General features: G+C 35.6%; 1 protein-coding gene and 1 long non-coding RNA gene across 2 annotated transcripts in view; both read right to left on the bottom strand.

Moving 5' to 3' along the window:
• LOC138187660 (uncharacterized) overlaps window positions 1-23,112 on the bottom strand; it is a 92,137-nt gene extending 69,025 nt beyond the window's left edge. The window contains exon 1 of the mRNA XM_069128653.1: window positions 21,738-23,112. Within this exon, the coding sequence (XP_068984754.1) occupies window positions 21,738-21,870 (133 nt within the window). The 5' untranslated portion in view covers window positions 21,871-23,112. The remainder of the gene's footprint in view (window positions 1-21,737) is intronic.
• LOC138187447 (uncharacterized) lies at window positions 1,676-2,383 on the bottom strand. Its single transcript, XR_011175177.1, has 3 exons — window positions 2,114-2,383; window positions 1,947-2,034; window positions 1,676-1,860 (listed from the first exon to the last, which is right to left on the bottom strand). It is a non-coding gene; the product is annotated as an uncharacterized LOC138187447 (long non-coding RNA).
• Window positions 23,113-24,157: the final 1,045 nt, after the last annotated feature.

Below are 24,157 nucleotides of genomic sequence, written 5' to 3' on the forward strand. Positions count from 1 at the left end.
TTCGTAATAGTACGATGTATTAAAATCAATATAAGTACGAGAGATAGCGTATTCCAGTTATAATCGTCGCTCGCTCAATGCTATTATGCCGATCGACGAAAGAATAACAATACTCTGTTCCAACCTTCTTATGTAACTCCGGCTGAAGATTACAAGAAACGGCAATAACAATCTGCCTCGAATTCGTTTGCCTCTAGACCTTGTAAACCAAAACAATCGCTAGTATACAAAGGCACAATAATATGAGTCTCTTCCAGATTCGAATTTTCCGTTCACCTTTTCCACGCTCATGTGCCGCTACAAATGAAATAATTCGAAAAAATATCATTTGCTTGTTCAAATAAGCCAACAGATAATTATTTCAAAATAAAGTCTAGCTAAAGAGAGAGGTATATCATTTATTTAAATAATCATTTTACAGATATTTCAGGAGCTGGAATTTTTGCATTATATTATACATATTACATGTATTTTCAAGAATTGAGAATGGCTCAAGTAAAGTAATTTTCAAAGATTTGTCCGAAATAAAAATATTTAATTTTAATTATAGTCTGTTTATTAAGTGTACGAACTATATGTAAATTGATTGTGTGATGTAATTAAAACGGAAGTTCTATGTTGTTATAATGAGACTTAATATCGGTAGTGAAGTAATTTCGTACATAATATGTTTTTAGAGGCTCATTAAATTTTCCATTAAACTTTAAACGTTCCTATCAGAAAGAGTTTATACCAGTTTCTACCCTTTATACCAGTTTATACCATCATCTGCAAAGTAACAAGAAAGATATTTATTTATGGTTAACAAAACACGATCGAGAAACTTAATTCTTAACTTTATAAAGAAAAAAAAGAAAAAAAAAGATTCGATGGAAAATGACTCGATGAGCGAAACAACGTTGAATTATCAATCTTCCTGCGCTAAGAAGCCTATAAAAATACCCTTCTTTGAATGCTTGAAAATTCCTAATTAAAATCCCAAGCTTAATAGCAGTACCTAATCTCACATCTAAATCCCATAATTCCCTTCAAAGGAACAATTATACCTTTTCAACTTTATCATTCACAAAAAAGCACCCTCTACAAAAGAATACTGGAGTTAAAGCCAACTTATATAACATACAGTGAAAATCGACCCTAGAGAATTTACGTTTCCATCTTATCAGAGGCACCGGAGCAGTGCATAAGGACTCACTAATTAAAAAAACAACTGTACTTATCGATTGCTAAAATATCAGGTTGAATACGAGAGTCGAGAACGTCCAAATAATCGTCATAAAAGTTCCATTTATCTTGTACTACTCTGCCTAGTCCCGTTTCCTTCGAGCGAGTTAACAGCGTTTCTTTGATCTTCGAGCGTTTTGCGAAGACGGCGCCCAAGGCAGCGAAGAAATAGCATTTCGAAATTACTGGCAAATGAAATTGCCGGACTGTTTCGTTACGACGACGGCAGCGTTTTAATCGCGCAGTCTTCGGTGAAAACGCTGCCGTAATGGCAACCCCTGAAAGTGTCTAGCTCTCAGAATGTTAGGACCGAGAGCACTAGAACCGAGAGCAATCTTTAAGGAATTTCTTGTCATCGATTTGTTCGAGAAGTTTTTCGATGATATATGATGATGCTTTGCAGATAGGAAATTGAAATTTGAACGGAGGACTTTGGATGAAAAGAATGAATTTTATTGTGAAATTTACAGATTTCTTACTGTAATACAATAGAGGAGTTTTAAAAACCAGATCACTGTTTGATTTGGTGGAAATTTTGGGAAATTTATTATTACGATAAAGTAAATTAATCAAGTCAGTTGTTTAGAATTGCAGACACTATGAATCCTTACTGTATCACCAAAGTTCGAACAACAGCTGAAACAGTAGAACAGCCAGAAATCACTGGACTACTTCAAAACTTTACACTTCATTCCCCAAATCACCAAATAAATTCATTCTACCTCTATCTACCACTAAAGTTTCATCTAAATTCCTTCATCGCCAACAATTCTCCATCAGCTCTTCAACTATCCTTAAAACGATAGAAATCTGCAACAATAGTATAAGAATTATCTGTATCGAATAAGCGAGTCTACAATTTCAAGTTAAGAATCAACGAGACGAACACCTTGACTCCTTCGAATTAATAGCCCGCGTGAAATTGAATTTTCCAGCAGACAGTGGCATTATCTTTGTGGTAATTCAAACAGAGTAGAAATCCGCTAGGTCGACGAAACCGCCTCGGGATAACAGCAGCAACCATTCGTCTTATTACCGTATCCCAGCCCCGCCCGTTTTCTCTTTATTCGTACATGTTTACGTATGAAAATGATGCGACCCAAGTAGACGCAAGGACTCTCTTCGTCTCGGTGTTCCTCTGGGTTACTTGTGTTTCCCGTCGAGAATTTCCATCTCTGTTCCTCTGTCTGAGTTTCTGTCCGCCTCTCTCTTTTTGATTACAACGGTATTCCGCGCGCGCATACGTTCGTTACCACGGTATTATTACATCCGGAAATCATTCGGACCGTGAACCTTTGCGAACTAACCGGCAGCGCAAATTGCTTTCGGCTAATCAGATTTAAAGAGACTCGCATAATTAAGCTCGTTTCTGTGGCTCGGTTTCGCTTCATGTCTAGGCAATGTTATGATTTTTGAAAGATGGAGGGTGGAGAATGGTAATGATTAGATACGAACGTCACTAGATCGCGAATTTTGATGCATTTATGGAGAATTTAACACTTAAAGGCTATATAAGTTATCAAAAGATTTTTATCAACAAATATAATAATTCACAAGCTTTTGAGAAAGCTAAAGGAAAAGGAGTGTCATTTTTTGCTTTGTCCACAATTTACCAGATTACAATAATAAGATCAGTAAGAATAATACCAGATACAAAAAGAAGGTACTTACCAGAAATATGGAAAAAAGCGAATCCTATAATCTCTCCTACCAAAGAATAAAAGAAAGCGTTTGGTATTAATATCCTTTTAATAACAAACTATCGCTTTCGTGAAATTTCGCAAGAAGATTCTTTGCAACATAAAATGGTTTCCACCGTGTCGAATTAGCGAATGCAACCTAGCATCAAAAACTCTAGAGCACGTGACAAAGATACCTTATCTGTTGGATTTCGTTCTTTACTGTACAAATTTCTAGGAACAATAATATCCTAACCGGAAGCGTCTACACGGAAACACGGTCGAATCACAACCGAAAGGAGCGAATCGTTGCGAGTTCTGAGGCACGTATTGTTGGCGGAAACGCCTGAGAAAAAAGCGGGGATTGTTTGGCAAAACTTCTTTCGCCGGATTAGAGTTTGACGACGCGAGGATTACCAGACCAACTACGTGTGCTCCGTCTGATTGCTTCTGGCTGCTTTCGTTACCTTTCTCCGGGAAGACTCCTAAACTGGAGGTGAGATTTATCGAGCTAAAGGGATTAGATGCGAGGATATCAATGAAGACTGGTTATTTGAAGTTTTCCGGATATTGTTGCCGATATCGCGAAGCATGGATCTTTTGTAGGATTATTAAGTGAAATTAATGATCTTGCTACACGCTGAAGAATCGACAAAAATATTCAAAAATGTCTAGTTAAAATTAGAACAGTAATCTCACTTCTGAATCCACTCGAAAGTAGAGCTGCACGCTTTTAATTCATATTTGATCGTGGGAAACGTTTAACTAATATTCGAATATGGAGAAAGCTTCTCAAGTATTAAGTTCGAACTTTGTTTCTCGCTACTAATTGTAGTTTTTAATTTTGTAATCACAGGATATCGCAAAATGTGGCTGTTTAGTAGGATTATTTAGTAAAAATTGGAAGAAAAAGATTCTTTCCTGTTGAATCAAAGCTTCGATAATTGTTAAACCAGAAATTCCCTATCTTTATTAATTTTAAATTCTTAATTAGAGATGTTACTCACGATATCGATTGTTTGAAGGTTACCGGATGTTGTCGCAGATATTTTGAACCATAGCTGCCTTGGGAGGTCGTTTGGTAAAATATATATGCAAACTTGGGTGCGCAGGAAGATTCTTTGTCGTTAAATCGAAACTTCACCTAATTATTAGTTCGCAAGTTCTGTTATTTCTATGAGATTGTAATTGTACATTCTTAATTGCAGTATTGTTATTAATATTATTAATCGTATTTGTCATACTTGACCATGAAGGAAGTTTTATCGATTAACTTCTTACAATTTGCAAGCCCACAATTTTAGGTTTATTATTTTAGAAAAATATATGAATCCCAAGTGCTAGGCTTCTTTTATAATTTTGCTTTGTACTGTTTGATCGTTTGAAATTTCACAATTAAAAATTCTTTTACCGTCTAGTAGTCTTTCAGTTTCTCTATCAACTGACTCCGTTCTCAATCATTCCACTTTATTATCCTGACATAGATACATCATCGTCGTTCTTCCACCCCTGACTTGCACACTGCTTAGTCTCCTTACTTGCCTAATTTGTTATAAACGTCCTTCCAAATTCCTATCAGCTAAACTTAAAGCTACACCACCTGGTGTATAAGCGATACTCCAATAAAGCTTAGAGTTACAAAAGTTCAAGTTACACCATCTGGTGTAAGTGATATTCCAATAAAAAAATCACAAACAGGGAAAATCTATTCGCTAAATTTTGCCACCTAAAATGTTGAGCTAGAAAAGTAACGTTAGAAAGAATCGTCAAATTAAAAGTAGTGCAACAAGCTGAAAAACACTTTCTGGCTTTCGTAAATAAATAAATATTTATTCGCGAACATTTATCTAATTTAAAAAATAACAGGAATACATAATTTTCCGTTGAAACATATGTTTTATTATTTCAACGGAACGCATCAAATGGTAATAATTAACGTTTAAATGTTTGTTGCAAATCCATCCTCTATTTCTTAACATACACAGACATATACACACTTTCACGTTTAAATAATAAAATTACACGCGTGAAAGGAATTTACTTCATCAAGGAATCTCTGCCGAAGAAATAATCAAATTTTCATTAAATATATATATCACAGCTAACAAATAATTACTATGTAACAAAAACTTCATATTAATGTTTTGCTTCTAACTTTAAATATAAATTTACGAATGCAAATTTACGCTCAATACGTACGGAACTCGATACATATTGCAAATTCAAAAATTAAAACCTCAAATTCGAAGAAAAATATTTATAAGAACGGTAAAAGGAAACTTTAATATTGGTATTTACCTGTGAGTATTAGTAACTTTTATACCAACCATTATTCGACATCTGACCATATAACAGCCATCTCTTCTGTACGTATACTATATCTATTATACAAGTACTTATTCGTATCCATTCGTTACTTTTCTTCAAAGAATTTCATGATATTTTAAAGCTAAATATTTTTCTATCTCTTATAGTTTCAGAGCTATAGCTTGTTCTAGCTACGTAAGACTTCCTGTCTACCGATTCCAATCGAAAACAGCCATATCCGTAACGTCTTTATTCTCCAATAAGCCCGGAAGTTAATGTAACATTAGCGTGCCAAGAAAACACCTAACCCAGTTCATCGCGTTAATCCTTGGTCTCCTGCCGCGTTCCGTGTAATTAAAGCTGGTCCAACCTGGCGTACATTCAAATTCGCCTTGCAATTTTTTACCGCTCATAAACCGTGACAGTTTATAGTGTCAGCTCCTATCCACCCCTCTGTTGGCATTCCTTGCATTCGTTTTACGTACCACGACTACGACTATAAGACGATGGTGGACAGAAAGAATAATTCCTGCGTTAATCCATTAACCAAGCGTAAGGGAATTCGTTTTTCTGCCGGTGGGAAACGCGATATAAACTATTTCGCTTATTTGTACGAGCGATTACAGCCGCCGAGCTGCGGCGGACAGATAACTTTAATCGCTGCGCTGAAGACACCCGACGACTAACTGACAGAGACAGGTTCGAAACTTTCGAGATCCCCGTACGAGCAAGGTTGTATTAGGCGTTGCTAACTGATTTATAAAGTCCGTTAGCGGTGGCTGAGCGCGTCAAACGTCCTCGTTGTCGATACAATTCGCAGTCGTTACGAACATGGAAGACTCGCGGCTAGAAATAGAGCAAGATGTTTGATAATCGGAGAGGTTAATCGGCTTTAGTGGGATTTGAAGCGAAAAGGGAATCATGCTGACCTATTTATAAGGTTGATGCAATGGAAGATGAATCTTCGCGGAGGTTATTATAGTAAAGACAGTTTATATTTAGATAAAACGAAAGTAAGTGATCGGAAGATTTGTTGACTCGCTATTATGAAAAGGAAGTATGCGGTAAATATTTGGAATAAGAGAAAGGGAGGACGATATGATATGAGAAAAGTGCTGTAACTCGCTAGAGGAAGGAGAAAGAACCGTCGTTAATAGTAAAGACTGTTTAATATTCTCGAGGATAATTGTAAAACAACGATAAGCTTCACCGAGCACGCAAACACATAATAATAATTAATCTTCCGAAGTCACGAACTACAAAAAAGCTTCAAAAAAGAATCGTAAAGATAAAGGATCTTGGTCTTCCTGTAACTAATTCAAAATGAAATTACTTTTGATCCACTTCACAGATCTATACTTTCTACACGAACATCTCGTAGGAATTGCAGCAGCAAAAAGTCACAAAGAAAACCTTGTTTAAAGTCAAAAGAGGAAGAGATGAGTAGAACGAAACGAGGGCGACTTGAAAAACCTCGAAGAATGGTTACTGAAAATTTGCCGGGCTCTCTGCTGAATTAAAGCAAACATTGCACGGAACAAGAATGTCACTATTCCTCGAATTGTAAAATTCACGAGGAGGCCCTCTATTTTTGCTATATGCCGCGAGCGCAAAAATTTACTCTTATTCGCCTCTGAAGCGTAGCTGCGCGACGTGTATTTTTACAAGAGTTTCGCAGAAGAAGCAGAGTCGTATATAAAGCAGAAGATACAGAATTTCATGGCGTCGCAACCGGAGTCTTCGTAGTAACATCCTTCAACTCACGTCAACGTTTCGTTAAAGGTTCCACGCTCGTCGTAAATCATTCTTTGCGGTACTGTAGGACTCGCGACACTCTTTCGTCTCTTCAGAATTCGAAAAATGTGCTATTAAGATGAAAATTCTGTAGAAGCTTTCATTATTTGTTTTCGAGTTAAAAAGGAAAACACCGATTCCACCGTTTTGAAGCTTACTTTAATTGGATCAAACGTTCTACTGCGTGTCATTAACGTAACTTGAGGGGAATTTCATTTCTATTTCACGAGAATCGTACAATGTAGCGGAAAAGCGATTTGCAGGTGTGTACGTCCATTTTCAACGTCAAATGGATTTTTTATTCATTTAATGGAATAAAAGGGGCTCGCGGTAATGGGCCGAAAATTACACGATTCCTGGAAATTGCTCGTGTAGGTGTCAACAGACTGATTGACTTCAAAGAGCAACACATATTTCAGTATGTTAAAGAGTATGCGTCTTTTTGTTTCCTTTCTTTACGACAGATGCAAAAATGGAAAATGAAATTGTATGAAGTTTCGAGATACTGTAAATTGGAAACACAGTTTCTAGCACAGTCAGAAAGATACTAATTTATTTGCTACAATTCTTTATAAGACTATTACATTTTAGTTAAACATCTCGAACTTTCAGAATCCATCCCTCGAAAGACGGAAGTACCTCAAACAGTTCCCCGTTTAAGAGAGCGATACATACATTTTATGTTTTAAATTATATTTTACAAAGTGTTATCCGCAACTCAGAGGGAAGCATTTACAAACTTCCGGAGTTGACCTCCCAAAGGACGAAATTTCACCCAACAACCTCCAATTTAAAATACAAGCAACGAACAACGTATCTAGCTAATTTTCTCAAGTAAAACTAAATCCCCTAGCATCTCACTTACTTCCACCGAAACTAAATTCAACCGTTCCACTTCCACTCAGCCTAGAAACCGGCACCTTCCCCTGAAAGATAAATTCAAACATTCTACCCACTACTCAAACACAGAATCAACTATAATATCGTACTATACAGAAACGAGCTTAAATATATCATTCGTATCTAGAAAGCTATTTCGACGATTCCTCTGCTATTTCATCCTTAAACTCAGCCCCCTTTGCAGCATAATCTTTCGGCCGTTAAATCTCGAGGACGAACTGGTACCGTATAAACACTTCCTCTTGCGCGTGCAATCTACCAGACGATAATCGGTGCTTTCGATACTCGTCGAGTAGATAGAAGTACGAAATTCGTCGCGAGATAACGTTCGCTTTACGTGAACCAAGAGGTTTGGTAACACGGCCAATAAGGCGGTCGAGTGGCGTTTACGTTCGGGAAACGCGTTTCCTCGCTCGTCTTCAACCGTAATCCGGAGGACGCGGGCCAATTCCAGTTCCTCTGCTACGTTTAATGGCCGAGACGAGTCGTCTTCGTCGAGAATCCGCTCGTTACGAACGCCAGAGTATCCTCGATAAAAGGACGCCCGATATTGACCCTCTCTACATCGTGATTAATACACTGCGCGTAATCCCTCGATGCTTTTACTTTTTTCCGTCTTTTTCCCTAGTTGATTTTTGCTTGTTGCGTACGATTGAAATGCGTAGCGTTTAGAAGGTATCTGATCGAGAGCCGGCCTCTAGGATGGATTTCCACTGGGACTACAAGTTAATTCTACGAGGACGGAAGTTTAAATACATACGGACGATGGATGTAACAGAAGCGAAGGTTTCAGCGGAGGGGATGAAGGGTGAAATCGGCAAAATGTTTAAGAGACGTAGAGAGTAATTTCGTGATAAGAAAAATTCGAATGTGGCATGAAACTGAAATATATTCCTGTTCTTTTTTTTTGTTCGTTCAGAGAGAATGGGATAAACTTGTTTTTCCGTGAAGCGGGGATCGATTTATAGTAAGACTTTATTTCCTCGAAGCGAAGAGAAGATCCGGAAAGATTTGTTGTCAAGAGGATTCAAGGATAAAGGAAAGGGGAAATTTTTATGAAAATATGAGAAACGTCGTATAATTTAGATATTATTTATTTGCGGACTGATAGCAGAAAAGTAAAGTTGTACTTTGGTGAAAAAGTTACACGGAAAGTTTGTGGTGAGAAGATTTCGGATAATATGAAAAACGTTATGCGATATAAATATCGGTTATTTAAGGAAAACAGGATGATGATGCGCGTTGGTAAAGAAGCTCGAGGGATAAAGAAAATATTTGTGCTGCTTAATAAGGGAACTTTTAGAGTTCTGTAGAAGCATCGATAATCTTCTATTGTAACAAAACAATGGATGAAAGGTTTCCTTTATAACCAATTGATTGTGAAAATACCACAATGATGTCTAGTAAAAAAAAGCTAAAAATACTGTGAAATTAAAAGCTCCGTTTTTTGCAAGGAGGAATTTGTAGGCTAGAGAAAAGAATCAATTTGTATTCTATAGAAAAAGTTCTATCGTTCATTAGCAATCTTTCACATTGTTTCGAAAAGGAACATTCAACAGAAGAGAAAAAAGGGAGACTTTCTTTCATGAGCACTTGATGGTGGTAATACTACTTTGCCACCTGATAAGAAAACTAACAGTGTCGTACAATTGAAAAGCCTTTTTGGCGAGGGGAAGGATCAATTTTTGCTCCGATAAAGATACTCAAAGAGCAAGAAATGTAAAATATATAATTAGCCGATAAGAAAATTGAAAGTACCACGATATCGAAGAGTTTTTCTTTAGGGTAAAGAAAAATGGACAAATTTATACTTTACAGTCGGTGAATTAAAGAAATTTCTTTTTTATACTAATAGAATCATTAGTAATCTCGATCATCGTATGACAGATCATGGTAGATTCGAAGAAGTGAAAAAGAAAAAAGCTCCTTACAGTGACAAAAGGTTATTCAATGCGACATTCCTAGTAGATCTACGATCCTCGAGGACTTTCTGTCGTATCCAGACATCGGAAGAGAATTTGGAGAATCAGAGGCAGAACAGTTCGACTCGAAGCGTCTTTGAACAACGGTGCACTTTGAACTTCTCTCCAAGCAAACTGAGAAATTCATAAGAAGTCCACGGATTATTCGACGACAACTTGGCACTCGCTGCGTGTTTTTATTAAACTCTGCAAAGAGAACTTTTCACTTGAACTGACACCTTTTAATAAAACATCTCTTAGTAGATACACGTATAGCTTTCCCCATGAAGAAAAACGATGTAGCTCGTATCCCACAGATCAACTGAATTTATATGACATTGAATTGTCAAATTTTAAAAAGGAGGACAAATATCTTGAGCAAAAGTTGAAAGATAAAAACGACCTTTATTAAATTTCGTCTTATTTCTGTAAAAAAAAAAAACTTTCGTTTAATATATTTAGAAATAAATGTACGTTTTAATATCTTCAATTTTCTTTTTCAATAAATTCCGATTGTTTCTAACGTTAGATCTATTAAATCGATCAAAATGTCTGATTTCATATCTTTTGTCTTTACAATTTATTATCTAACGTTATTTAATTTGACATTGGGTTTCATTAAGAAACATTACTACGTATATTAATTTATTTTTATCACATTATATAATTCTTCAATATATAAAAAGAAAAAAAACAAGATCGGTCACGTTGTTTATTTCGTTAACAATTTCCAGTTGAAAAATGTCGTCGAATGTTATTCGAAAAGAAGATTTTAGCCTTTAAAAGAAATATGTAATCAGTCTAAAGGATAAAATGAAAGTTAGACGGATGTTAAAGAGAGGCTTATCATCCAGCTCTCAACAACTTTTCGAAAGCGTCAATGAAAGGTAGGAAATGAGAGAAAGAGGCGGGATTAGAGTCGAGTGAACCAACCATGGTGATTATGAAAACGATAAAAGCCAGAAAATTGTCCACAATATAAGGTCGAAATATTGCGGTCTGTATATTGCTCTCTTTCACCAACTTTGCCCGAATGATATTTGTTTATATCCCTACTGGCGGCAGTGCTATTCAGATCGCGAGACCACTGGAAACGTAATTTCGATATGAATACGCATGAAACGATGTCGTTTCAACGTTTTCACGCGATCTTTCGGACGCCTTCTGTTTCGCTGAATTACCGCTACAAACGGTCTGTATTTTCTACATTTCCGCTTTAGACGTTCACGAATAAGTAAAAAGTATCTCGAAATAAAACATAGAGAAACGAAAAGCGATATGTTTGAAATGAAACGTGCTTTAACGACGAGTAGAGAGCACTACTATCTGTGTGTTTTTTCTAGTTGTATTTCTAGGGGGCGGAAAGAGGGCTGAATAGATAGGATTCCATATAAAGAAAATTTGTGAGAAAGGAAATTTGTATACGTACCTATCGTAATGCTACGGCTAGGTACTTTAATTTCTTCGTACTTTATAAGATTATAAAATAATAATGTTAGAAAAGAAGATAGCATGAAAAGAATATTAAGCGAAAACATACATTTCATAGAAAATAGTTACAAATAAAATGATGTCAACTCGATTTTATTCTTTCATTGTGTTTTCATTATACTTAGGTTAATTATATTTTGTATAAGTATCAAAATACTCTTACATCCTAATTTCTTATCACCTCTGATTAATGTAATAGCGACATATCTTAATAAATATACTTAAAGAAGTGTAACCTAGGTAGAAAATTGTTTTATCTACTAAATATTGCAGAAAGTACTATATTTTGGACATCCTATGTATTTTTGCAAATTACATACATTCTGTGCGTTGTTGAACCTTCAGATTTCCTATAAATGCATAAAAAATCCACAGTCTAGTAATAATTTCACACTATTTGAATTTTACTAGAATACCAAGACCAAAGTAAGTGCTGCATTGCATTGGAAGTAGTCACATAAGTCTTGACAAAATAGCCGATCGAATCTACAGTCAAACGTATCTTAATCAATTTTATCGGAGGTTCGTTAGTCAGAGGTCGAACGATTCCATGCTTGTCCTTCGGTCTTTATTTTCTTGCTTGATCATGGGAAAGAGTGGGAAGCTCATTTACCTCGCAGGCGGATCACTACGAAGTGATTGATCGCGTTCCGTCGTGAATCCATCGGTCAGCTTACTCTGATCGATTTCAGAGAGAATCCGCTGCAATTTTTCTTGCGGTGCATCCGGACATGAAAAATTATCTCGTACTCGTTACGAGCACGATTACTCATGATCGAGACTTTCTGTTTCAGATAAGATGAAATTAGTTGGTTACAGTTTTTGTGGGAACCGAACGTTTCACCACGAGATGAGAGAATTGGCGTGGAAAACTTCAAATACCCGGTATGCTTAACATTTCCGATAATCTACGTTTACCTTACTCAGACATTATTTATCAGCTATTTGTAACATCATCTCTGAAACTAAAAACAGAAATGATGCCCTTTGAAGTCTCCGTATATTCGATATCTCGCATTAAATACTTGAAGTACTTCTACTATCCTTAATATCTAATATTTCCAGTGACCCACATTCATCTCACTCACACACAATTATTTATTTAGGAACAATTATTATTAATGCCACTATCACTCCTTAAACTAAAGACTCGAAAACCAGAAAGCAGACTTAAAAGCATACCAAATATTGACGGTTAGATCCAGTACCCTGGAGATCACGCACGAATTAAAGCTCACTGGTGACAATGTTCAAAGAAGCTCGTAATCCGTAAATCATTGGGTTGGTCTGATAATGCAAACTTAATGAAAGAGCCGACACCAAGCTGCTGCGCTTCAGTCGCGTGACCTCGGGACTACGCTGATTCCGTCGCTGGATATTCTAATGGGTGGCAACCCTTATGCGGTCCATGAACGCATTTAGTCGAATGGGTTAAAACTGCAGTTATTTGCGGTGCACTTCAATCGAATTGGCTGCCGTTTGCATAATCTCCGGCCTTCTTCGCGTGCACACCGAAGCATTCTGTGTGTGCAGGCAGCTTCTTTTCCGCTTCTCAGCCGGTTCTTCCCTTTCTGCACAACCTCCATCATGCCGTCACCCCTTTCCGCCCTTCGCCGCGCCACTCTCTGCCACGCTACCGATGAAAACGTTTCGCGGTTCCATCCTTCCTTTCGCTGCGGCTGTTTACGACCAGATGCAGTCTGATTTATTCCAGTCGCTACTGCTCTCCTAAGGAGCCATCGATTTCCCGATCACAGGAGCAAGATCGTTTCCGTACGCCGTCGTTTTCGAATTATACATCGTATGTGTATTATATCGATAGGGTAAATAGAACGGAGTCTACAAAGACTGCGTCGTTCGTTTCTCACGGTATTGAGGTGGATATTTCGACCTGTTTGGCTTATTATTTGTTGCTGCATGGAGGGTGGGAGATTGGTTCTGTTTGAAGATCTTACATAAAGAAAATCGATAGGTAGGAATTACATAGCATACGTGTGGTGAATGAAATAAATAAAACACCTGGAATCCTCAAAGCCAATTACGTTTCCTTCTTTCGTTACTTTAAGGCCTTTTTAAGGTTGTTAGTTAGTCACGTTCGATTAGTTACTTTTGTTACTAGTCGAGGATGAGCAATTAATTCTGTTTGAAGAGGACGTACTCGTATAGGGAAAATTTATGTGTTATGGGGTTATATACCATACGTATAATATGTAGAGTAAATAAATTAGAATTTTCAAAGTCAGTTCCTACTTCTGTTCCTTTAAGACTGATAGTTAGCTATGTTTGGTTAGTTACTACTGTGACTCGTTCGGAATGAAAGATTAATTTTATTTGAAAATCATGTGTAAGGAAAATTGTTTGAATACATCTGATGGCAACAAATCAGTTCAGACGATAATGCTGAGGTTTTGTAAATAGAACCAAGGGTTTAATTAATGTTATAACAATAAATATTATCGAGCTGTTTAAATTGTTTTGTCAAATAGATATACACGTGATCAGATTGTTGTTGTATTATCAAATTTTATTATCAAATATGATCATTAAAATCAGTCTACAATCCAACATTTAATTGTCAAAGACCTTCTAGCATGGAAGAATCATGAACGGCAAAAACATTTATAGCGATCATAAGATTCTCAAACACAAGTTACGATCGATACACGTTGTCGAAGCTATGATATCTTTAGAAGGCGTTATCACTTCCTCTCCTTAGGGAGCTCAATAACAGAGGACCAATAAATCAATCTGGTCACCTATCTACTTGATATATTGCCTGATTTACATTCAGCAGATTTGCATTCAAGGTGACTAATGACGAGCACTTCTAAGCACTCGCGAGACAGATTCGTCAGTATTCGTTTTCTAAATTTCGAATGTACAACTATCTGCCTTAATTCAAGTAACGATAAGTGTATATATTAATTTAACGTTCAAATCTTAGATTGATTGAAATACATGTTTCTAGACACATTCCAAAACATTATATGTATAGTTTTCATGAAATGTCAGCCATTTGTTACGGATAAAGAATTTTGTGGAATTAGAATTTTACATGTACACTACCATTCAGAAGTACAAAAACTTACGAATAAATTGGAAGTGTATATAATAATATACAGCGTAAATAGTAAAATGTATTAGTTCAATGTCCATATAAAATATTTTAATTCCATAAAAAGGTAGTGAGTGTTGTTTCTAGTTACTAATTCATATTGATTCAATTATTACAGTTTATAGATTTTGCTAAAATTCACCTGCTTACTATTATCACAGGTCATTAGAAATGTGTGAATACTCATGAGTGGCAGTACATGTATATATGTTTCAAATTATGTCTCAACGAGATTCGAACAAGATTTTCAAAGAGGAAATCAGAATCCTCGCGCTTTCAACTCAACGTCATTTAACTTCTCCTGTAGAAACGCTAGCTAAGCAGTTCCCATTTCACCGATAGCAAGGAATCGCGCAAACGACCAATTCTGCCCCCATTCGAGAAATTCCTTTCAAACGATGGAAACAAAAATTCTTTGCAATTTTTGTCTCGAGAGAAAAGGTTACGCACCTATAAATGATTTGTAGAGGCAAAAGCAACGAAATATTTGCAGAGACAACGAAATTCGCGTGCTCATTCGCATTGAAGCGTGGAATTTTCAATGTGAATGTATTTCGCATGGATCAGCTGCACCTTCAAGAGTGAAATGGATAATATTAGATAGTTGGTACAATATTAAGCGGATAAGTTAATTCAATCCCTTTATATTTATTCATTTCTGATGATTATCTTAAATTTAAGTATTCTATCCTTTTACATCAGCTTTGGAAGACTGTCGATGTTCGTGTAATTTCAGATGACTTTTTTGAATAAAGGAGAATATTTTGACAACTAAGATTGTATATATCACGTAGTCCATGAATAAAATTTGAATTTCCGTCCAAGAGACACGGGATTAATATACACAGCTTATCGGATAAGGACAAATACTTGCTGTTTACATTAAAAGAGGAAGGAAATACTTTCCTCTAACGTAAAATAAAGCATTTCATTTTTTTTATACTATTCACAAACGATTTTCCATAATTTAGTCACATTTCAAATTGGAAAATATTCACATTGATGTGAAAAATTAATGAAATACGATTTTAACCAGACGAGATGTGCGAATGATACGTCGAGTACAACTTTCCTTTCCAATTTTACGTAACGGGAATATGCTCAAAATTAACCTGGACTTTTCTTCCTTAATTAAGCCAGTAATGAGTTCAATAACGAGTTCGAAACCTTGTTCGCCAACTTCATGATCCAACGTTGCTTGTGACGACACATTAAATTCTCCTCTATAAATTGATTTCCCTCCTCCATTTCAACGGCGTACGCTACTTTCGCTTCATTTCGTCCTTTGTTTTTTTTTTCTTCCTCTTTTCTTTCCGTGTCGTGTTTCACGAATTTATTCGCAACGTACCCTTTGTTCACTACGCGACTCAGTATAACAACGTTTCCGGTGTTTCGAAGCCACGAGTCGATTTCCCATTTGCCATCATTCCTTTACAGTTGTAAAGGATTTGCGCGTAGAAACATATTTCACTTTAATATTTGCTAACATCGAAAAAAAGCTGGGATCTTTAATAAAATAAGTGCAAGAAATTACACTTAATTTAAACTTCGATCTGAATTATTAAATTATTACATATTTGTAATTTTTTGTATCATTTATAAATAGAGAAAAATATGCACGATATAATGTCTGAAAGATCTTAACTGTCAAAAGAAATTAAGTGAAGTTAGTACATATTTCACGAAAGTATTCTACTCTTACTTGCGAAACAATCATACAAGGAAATATTAAAGTTGCTATTTCACATAAATATCGATATTAAATTTTTGGATGGTGTAAAAATATTGTGAAATTTAAGTCCTGAAAGATAACACTATAAAATTATTATTTCACGAAAATATACCAATCTTTGGAATCTATACCAAACTTGGCAAAATTACGAATAGAAATGAAATTTCTTTAATTGGATTGCAAAATTTTGTAGTTCGCGAATTATTTCTAAGTCCATAAATTGTAAGTAAAAAATATTATAACAACGAACGAAAGAACACAGATTCAACTCTAAGGATGCAATTCAGGAATATAAATGGAAATGATGAGAGAGTTCAGAACATGGTACGCACATCATGCTAATTTGCGTAATTTGTTACACTCAGATGTAACAACGGCTAAAGCAAACAGGTACTCCTGTTAAAAATAACAGGTAACTAGGTGTAAACAACGGATCGTGACAAATGACGAAACGTGTTGCGTTCTAAAATACACAAACATATGTAAAAGTCATGTTGAATTAATTTTAAAAAATAGCAAAAGCTATGAATAAATAAGAGGGAACAAATACAATTATTTCAAAATCACTTGTGTCTAAACTTAAGCAAATATATTTAATATTTAAAGCACACATTTAAATAGGAAATAAAGGAACACTCGGAAGCTTCAAGTCAAACTGAAGACTATTCACATATTCGTGGAGAGCTTGAACAAACCTTTGAGCTTGAAAACTCAAGATTAAACAGAAAGCTCTTGCAACGAGGTTAAAAATATTTGACCATAAAAGCTTAAAATTCAGCTGAAAAAAAGATTTAAATTTAAATTCAAGGATGAACTTGAAGGTATTATTTGCATGAAGAAATTAGAAAGAATTTCCTTCTGAAAATTTAAGATCAATGTGAGCTGCAGTGGATGTCATTATCGTAAATTCCACCGTACTACTACTATTGTCTACTGGAAGATTGTACCAAATTAAAAAAAATTCTAAACAAGTGATTCTGATTATAAATTCGAAATCAGGTCTATTGAAGTTCTCGAAACATATTAGAATTCTTCATTTGCTTTGCAGCCTTCTGTAAATTAACGTGGCTGCTAATGAGCCAAATAGATCGATGCAAGAATAAAATCTTAATGAAAAGGAAGATATTTTTCAAAATGTAATTACCTGTTAAACTTTACGCGATTCGCTTGGGATTTCTATATGTACTTGCAATTATGATTTCAATCAAAATATCATGCGTTTGAGTTTTACAACACGTGGAACAAATATCACCCTGATAAAAAGCAAAATTGCACCTGGTACGCCTCGTTTCGTCAAACAACGAATTGCGTAGGTGAAATATAGTAAAATATTTAGCTAGCTGAAATATTTATTACACGGGATTTCAGTCGCCCTGCCAATCCACGCTCTTTCGCTATCACCAGTCGTTCGTCGAAACATCTCGCGATTCACTTGTAAATATATTTCCGTTCATATTTATCATCCGACGTGAATGAAAATTACAGAAACGCGCGGCTGAAACGTTACGTTATAAACGACGATTACCGGACTCATTATTTAACAAGTGCCGCGGTTAGTCCACGGAATGCTTTTAAAGCCTGGCCCACGATTTTCAACTCGCTCTTCTGTACGAGTTGAGAGAAGGCGATTGCGTCTGAAAACGTTCGCGTCGAATAGCTCGAATTAGAAAAGTTCGTTGTAATCGTTGCATTTGGGGCGAAATTTGCATTTCACGCATGTTATTTAGTTTTTGCATCTTCAAAATGACAACGAATTAAATAAAATGATGGCGAATACAGTACGCTCCTTAATTAATATATTCTATTTAGAATTTCTTTACATTTTTTTTAATACGTCGAAATAGTTTAAATTTTCCATTTTTTTTTTTTTTACTTTTTAAGCTGTATTCAAATTTTTGTGCAAATTCATGTTTCTGAGAACATAATTAAAAATATAGAATCTCGATAGAAAATTGTTTTACAAAATATTACCAAATATTACTGGTATTGTGCTTTAGGTATTTCATATATCTTTCATACGTGCATTCTATATAATTTTCAATTTTCAATGAATGCATAAGCTGTATAGCTGTATAAGCCATTATTAAGATAATAAAACGATGAAAGGAACAATAATATTTTTAATTAAATTTACTAGATATTTTAAATGCGACGTTTTAATTAAGGGGGACATTGCTATGAATTTCACGTTTCACGTGCATCATTTAATCTGGATATTGATCCTAACAACAGAACCATGCATTTTCATAAGTATGAAATTGAAATTTAATAAAGACAACAATTTGAAATGGGTCGATTTAATTTTTTCAAATGTAAATATAATTTGTTCTCCATGTAACGACACAGAATATCAAAGAATAGATATTACAAATGTCAGGAAATATTTGAAAGTATATTGAACTAATCGCCTCTTCTCAACATCTCTTCTCAGAAGATGCTTTCTATGGAATCCAATACATATGCAAAACAATGTCAGTGTTTAGACATTGTGTAGCAGCCATTGGTATGCTCGATAAACGTCATTTTCAAAAGGTATATGTCACACTCGAAATTCATAAAAATATTTAAAGTATTCTCGTAACTACCTACGTATACAACAAAAAATTTCGGATTCACCGAGTGTATAAAGTATGGTGAAAAAAGCAGAGAGTGTCATTCATCTCAATACATAATTCACTATAAAATATTCTAGAATTTGAACGCAAATACGCTCTTATGATCAATGTTATCCCAGTAAACATCCAGATGACAGAAATTGTATCAATTCCGATCTGAAAATTTCACTTTGACGTATATTTAATTAAACTCTAACGTTACATGTCGACAAACGTTGAAATTGATGAACATGTGGTTAATACACTGAAAACTGTCAATTTCTGTTATGATACACTATATCAATGAAAAATCTATTTTTTCGTCAGTATTGTAATATAATATTTCGTTGCAATTCGTCCATTTACTTTCCGAACGAAGATATAATAGAATTATTGACACAGAATAAAATAAAAATTTGGAATCATGGATTAAATTAAAGTACTTCTCATTATTTCCTATTAATCTTTTGATTTTTATTCTAGTAGGCACAGTGTTCCATTTTATAATTGAGTTTTCTGAATATTTGTATTACTGATGAAATGATATTGATTTTCTTCCATGGTTCAGCTGGAATTACTCACTTACAGGGTGTCTCCGTAATCATATTACAAACAGCAGAGGAACGATTATACGTGCAAAATTAAATGGAAAATAAAAAATGTAATTTTTCATTGCACGCTCTGTTTTCGAGAAAATTGAAATTATAATAATAAAATTAAAATTATTTATCCTACGAATTGTTATATATATAATACCAACCCAAATCCCGATATCTGAATCCAAGAACACTCAGCTGTCGGCTATTTTTCACATTTCACAAAGTTAACACCTTCATCCTAAAGGTTCTGATCAGTTCGATATTTCCCAACTTAACACCTGTGCCGCAAAAATTCTGTTCAAGATCACAAATATCTAGACTATCATCCATTTCGCATATTTTCAGACCCAACACTACGTTCAAAACTACGTTATATAGAATCCAACAGATGGCTGGCCAAATGGAAGAATCTTGTCCCGTGAATCATCCTCGTGTCTACATTCGTTAATAACTTCCGCCCCTCGGTTGCCAGTCACCCTAAAATAAACGATTTCTCCAACAGGAGTAGCGCCAAGGGATCAAGGATGTTTCGTTGCGGGTGAATATAGCGGTCAGCTATATTTCTCAGAGCTGGTTGAATCTCGCCGTAGCAATTAAGCGTCTCAAAGCCAAAGTCTGAACGAAAAACGCGATTCAATTTACCAACCGTTCGGCTATCCGGTCAGATAGCCGGTAAACAGCAGGCGAAAACCCGTGAAAAAGTTTCAATTATCCTAGGCGAAGATTAAATTCCCTGCCGGGCATCAGAGATTAAAGCGTTAAGAAGAAACGGAAATTTATGGCCCTCGATGAATTTGTCTACCAGCCCATCAGCCTTTTGTATTCAACAGAAAGCAAGAAACAGGGAAGAATTTAAACCACATCATTTTGTACTCAATCGCTGCGAAATTTCCTAGTTCGCAGAAAAATATGAAGAACCTGCTTCCAGATTCCAGTCTTACATCGAAAATTTTCTCAAAATTTGCTGATTTCGAAACAAGCTTTAATTTGTGATTTAATTGGATTTGATTTCTTTCATTTGAGAAAATATTCTCGTAAGTAAGTACTCAAAAAAATTCCGAATGTAAAAAGATACAGGAGAAAAAAAAGACAGTCATTTTGAATAAACTGAATTGTAGTATAGAAATCTTTATAATTTTAAATATTCAAACAAGTTAATAATGTGTATACGTATTCACGAATGCTTGGAAATCCGTAAAACGAAAAAATAATCGGTAAAATAGAAACACAATTTACGTTTCCTAATATTATCCGAACACACGACTAACAAGTGTGTACTTCATTTCCTAACCAGAGCATTCTCATTTATCTCTATCGTAAACGTAGTATTGTATATGTTCTGCGACTTGTGAACAGTGGTGTACTGCTTTAGCTATTTCCTGCATTAGCGCAATATCTAAAGCAAAACAATGAAATATCATACGCGCGTTCCATCGATCTTTTAATTTACAATTAACAATAGAACTGCTCACAACTAAAGTATGAAATTTGTACCAAACCAAATTAAATTGAAATTAAATTTATTGTGAAATTAAAATGAAAGGTATACAAGAAAATACACAATACAACGAGGAAAACAAGCTTTTATCCAAATATTTTACAAAATATTATCTATTTCAAAAATCTCTTCAATTGATCATTTTGCCCATGCTTTGTTCAGTTCTAGTGTCAATATCAGAATTAAAATTTCACTCCGATACCGGTATAACCTAATTGCTTTCATTGATCCACAATCTATTATCCACATACTACTATTAGTCACTATTATAGATATTATAATAGATTTAAAAATCTACATCATAGACTGAATAGAAAAATAATTCTACAATCGTGATTCTAATTTTCTTTATTTCAATACTGTCGTCTCATAATAATACCATTGCAATGCTATTTATATCCACTGCAAGTGATAGATCTTCCGCTCCTTCTCTATTATCAGACAGTAATAATTAGACTGCAGATATTTACGCAGATTCATATGTTTATAAACGTAATTTAAAGAACGGTACCTAAGTAGTATTCTTTTCTTCACGTACTAATTCTTTCACGTACTAAATACTGTAAGGAATAATATATTCACACATTTTATATTTTTGCGCGTTACGTGCATTCTGTGTATTTTTGTGCCTTCAAATTTTCCACAAATGAATAAAAATCCACAGACTAGTAATAACAATATATTAAATTGTTAATGACCTCTAAAATAAGAAAGAATGAGCTAAAATTTCACCCAAAATAGGAATTAACTCTGTAGCCCCAGTTCCGACTCCGATTAATTCTACAAACTTCTGCCCATAAGTGTTAAGCGAATTCTTAGAAAGAAGTAGAGACGTTTTCTCACCTGTCCCGAACAGAGAGCAGAGCAGCAGTAGCGCGAGCCGCATTTTCGTCGGACACATCCCCTTGCACCTGGAACACGAATCGCTCGCCATCGAAGTGACACTCGAGCCACTCGCTCGCCTCGAGTGCTTCATCGTTCGCTCGACATCTGAGAAATGTCTCCGCGCAGACCGGTCGTCCCTCGAGGGAACCACTCGCGTCTTGTAATTTGCACCCTGCGACTGTTAATCCAACCGATTGGGACACCTGGATAGCCTCGATCCAGGACACCTCGCACTTCTTTACCACTTGGCGAGTTTCCACCTTACTAGATTACACTTCCTCTCCTCCCGTTTATCCTCTTGCTCTTTTCCGATCTCGTCCTAGAATTTCAAAGGCTCCTTCGAATTCTTCCAGCAATTCGTGGTCGACACCGAACGTCGAAACGTTCGATGGGCGGGGACATTCGGATCGTTTGGATCGAGGTGGCGAGATGTAATACCGTCTCGAACGTTTCCTCCGCTCTTTATTCGTGATTCCAGATTATTGAAACTTTGATTTTTGGGCTTGATCAGAAATATCGCTATTATCAGAATTTTTCTATTTTGGATTGATCCTTTGCTTAAAAATTAACAATATAAGTCACTCTTTGGAGATTTAGGTTTTCTTCTTCTTTCGTTTTAATCCAGTTTAATGCACGGATTTACAGACAGATAGAATCACTTTGATTACACTTTATAATTATAACTGGATAATGTAGATCGAGGAAATAAATCCTTCATAAGACAATTCGTATCTTTTTCGTGTATCTTTGGATCACAGACTCGATTAGATCGAGTAATCCAATCTAATGAAATTTATAGATACCTAAATCGCTTTTGTCACTTTTTATAATTATGTTTTTATAGCGGAACGTATGTCGGGGAAATAGATGGTTTTTAGGAGATTTATGTTTCAACAAGAATCCAATTTATCCAGTTCCGATAATCCGATTTATAGACACACAAATCACGTCGATCATCTTTTATAATTATATTTCCACGCTGGAACGTAAATCGAGGAAATAGCTTCTCTTTAACGGATGTACATATATTTTCTTCGTGTAACGTTGGGGCACAAGCTTCAAACGTTTCCAATAATCCAATCTATTAGAATTTATAGATACCTAGATCAGTTCGATCACCATAAATCGAGGCGATAGATCGACTTCGAGAAATTTACATACATTTAATCCTTATATTGGAAATTCATTTCAAACTTGAAATATTCTTAACAATTCATTTTTCGGACACTATGTTTAAATCACCTTTCTTCACTTTTTATAATCTCACGATAAAACTCATTTAATTTTTTCAAAATTCTCACATCACTATTATCCCAGACTTTTGACCATACGCACTGCTCGATAATAGCTAAGAGAAACCGGTTGCACTTGTTCATATACTTCAAGTGACCCACATCTTTTTTCTATCCACTCTCGATGGAAATTGCCAATCTTGCCGATACTTTCCGTCCGTCCTTCCGGTATCTACCGCGTTCTTACGAGAAGCTTTCGAGGCGTCTCCCCGGTCTCATTAGCCCGCCCTTTCATCCGAACACTACCAGGTCATCCGATGGCGAGTTTAATCAGCAAATCCGCCGAACCAACCAGTTCGTCAACCACCCGTATTTGTCACTTTGGTCAGCGACTAATTAGTAACCGAATTAATTATCCACTATTTTCCTGAAAGACACATGTTTTTCACCGACGATACCATTCGACTATATTCCTCTCAGTTCGTTAATCATCCAATTAAACAACATTTAGGTGTTCCAATGGAATTAAATACAATTTCAAAGAGATTGTTTCGTCTAATGATTTACGTACACTCTACCGTACAATGTGTTTACGGTACTGCAGTAATCGGCTTCCGCGTTGACTTCTGGTAATCTGCTGCAGAAAACTAAGAGATGCTTCCTGCGTCACCCTAAAACGCATTTAAACGAGACACAGCCACGTGCCACTTAGCCGTACACCACGTGACACTGCCTCGCGATATGGTTAATTGTCACCATCTCTCTTCCTATCGATCGATACGATCGAACAGTATCACTGTATCACTCTAATTACACTTGCTGCATCCGATCACTTGTCCTCCATGAACCCATATAATCCTCATAAGGTGTAGGTATTTCGTGATTAAATTATATTCCTCTATCACTATCCGTTATATACACTCCTGAACAAGTTGTGTCGATACTTGGGCGCGACTTCGAATGTAAACAGAATCTCACTGAAGGATGTTATCCAACGTTTACACGCACGGAATACAAAACGAAGCGTAAATCGACGTTCACAATCGCACACGGTGTCGAATTTTGTCCGAGTGTCACGTTATCAACGAAACGTTTCACTGTAAAACTGCTGGATTATTGAGAACTTTTCGCGTCGATCGTACACGT

This window comes from Bombus flavifrons, chromosome 15, assembly GCF_040668555.2.
Source record: "Bombus flavifrons isolate JBK064 chromosome 15, iyBomFlav1_principal, whole genome shotgun sequence".
Lineage (NCBI taxonomy): Eukaryota > Metazoa > Arthropoda > Insecta > Hymenoptera > Apidae > Bombus > Bombus flavifrons.